Consider the following 1,820-nt stretch of genomic DNA (forward strand, 5'->3'; position numbering starts at 1 on the left):
TTCAGCAGGTACTTGCCCTGCCCGTTCTTCAGCGCCAAATAGTTGTCGTCGCCGATCAGCCCTTTGTAGCCCCGCTGCCTGATGTCGATGTTGGAGGCGCCGGCGGGGATAACCACCACAAAGTTGTAGCCGTGCCTGGAAGAGAAGAGCAGGCAGGGCAGGCCGTCAGGCAGGAGACATCCCGCTACGACGTGCCCTCAGCCCGAAGCTCTGCAGCTACAGCCCTGAGACCTTCCCACCCCTACGGTTATCTCCTCCTTCCCGTGAAGATCACTTTGAATCTCTTCCCTACGCTGAGTTTCATCTAGGCTGAGGTCACCCAGATATGGGAAGGTGCTTCAGCTCCTCTGGCTCAACAGTATGGATGTACTGGAGGTAACTCATTCCATCAGCAGGAGCCGTTAGCACGTTAAATGTGCCCTGCTCCTCCTTCAGAGCTAGCCCAGGTCTCCATGCAGTGATGTGCACTAGCGCCAGGAGCGTTTGCTCGGGACGGACTTAGCCCCTGTCACCATCTCCACCACCTTCCTGCATCCGCCCCAAAAAGCAGAGCTCGGAGAGGGGGAAGCATGCAGGGTCCCCTAACACTCACATGGGTTTGGTGAACAAGCCCGAGACCTTCTTGCAGCTCTTGTTGTCTCCTCCGCAGACGCTGCATTTGTCGAACTTCTTCTTGGAGCCCAGCTTCCCGTCGCAGCCCGCTTTGATGCATTTGCCCTGGACGCAGACTGAGGTGGAGTCTGGGGAGCAAGGGGTGCCGTCCACAACCTGCACGAGGGTGAGCAAAACAAGCCGCTGCATTTCCCCGTGCCACCCCACCAACACCCCAGCCTGCGGCCATCCAACCCGGGGCTACCCAAATCCGTCCAACAGGTCCTGAGGAGATGCTAGCAGGCACCATGTCGCCCTTTGCTCACGCTCTGCTTTGCAGTCAGGCTTTTTAGGGTCTCTGAGAAGAGCCGGATGGGACTAGATCCCTTTTCTGCTGCATCTACATCATTTTCTGCCCTTTCTGTTGCATCGGGGGGAAAGGGAACAGGCTGCATGGGGGAGACAGCTAACACCACCCCGCTCAGTCCCGCGTCTGGCTGCTTGCCCTGTCCGGCACGTGCATTGCTTCCCCAGCGTCCTAATTATCATCCTCTATTTCAGGACTATGGGCATATCCCAGAGGCACCTTTACAAACCCAGAGGAAGACCCTCCACGGACCAACTCCAGCCCTGAAATAAATAAGCGGACACGTACGTGCTGATTCATACCAGCCTGGTGGATTCCCCTCCTCTGCGACCTCATCTAACACCAGCTGCCCACCAGACAAGGAAGATGCGTTCATTTCTAGGCACCCTGGGGTCACCCTAGAGCCCAGATCCTGACCCCGGGGGTTCCTCACCAACCTTGGGTGCCAGCACGTAGAAGTAGCCCGTGCCGTTAGCCCGGCAGATGAGCTTGCATTTATCCCGGGGCGAGATGCCGGAGTATTTGGGGACCCAGGAGACGGAGGCGGTGAGGCGGTTCGTGCTGTGGCTGTAGCCGTTGAAAGCCTCACACTGCTCCTCGCGGAAGCTCTTCCCCGGCACTGGAAAAAATGGGGAAGCGCATGGGATCGGGGACCAGCCTGGACCTCCGGCGCCGGTTTTACGGGGTTGTTCTAGGTCATGCACACAACCACGAGCAAGTTGAGCTCCAGCCCCTTACCTGCAGCAGAGCAGGGGTCCAGGTTGCAGGAGCGGTACTTGACGCGGACGCCCTCGCAGTAGGAGCCCCCGTTGGCAGGCACGGGGTCGGTGCACTCCCGCTTGGCCAGCTGCACCCCGCCGCC

The 1,820-nt window shown here is 59.1% G+C and overlaps 1 protein-coding gene across 1 annotated transcript in view; it reads right to left on the minus strand.

Moving 5' to 3' along the window:
* ADAMTS15 (ADAM metallopeptidase with thrombospondin type 1 motif, 15) overlaps positions 1-1,820 on the minus strand; it is a 26,072-nt gene that overhangs the window by 1,150 nt on the left and 23,102 nt on the right. The window contains exons 7-10 of the mRNA XM_009322603.1: positions 1,697-1,820; positions 1,396-1,577; positions 593-768; positions 4-135 (exon numbers count right to left, since the gene is read on the minus strand). The exon at positions 1,697-1,820 is cut by the window's right edge and continues 10 nt beyond it. Of these exons, the coding sequence (XP_009320878.1) occupies positions 4-135; positions 593-768; positions 1,396-1,577; positions 1,697-1,820 (614 nt within the window). The remainder of the gene's footprint in view (positions 1-3; positions 136-592; positions 769-1,395; positions 1,578-1,696) is intronic.

Source organism: Pygoscelis adeliae, unplaced genomic scaffold, assembly GCF_000699105.1.
Source record: "Pygoscelis adeliae isolate BGI_AS28 unplaced genomic scaffold, ASM69910v1 Scaffold224, whole genome shotgun sequence".
Taxonomy (NCBI): domain Eukaryota; kingdom Metazoa; phylum Chordata; class Aves; order Sphenisciformes; family Spheniscidae; genus Pygoscelis; species Pygoscelis adeliae.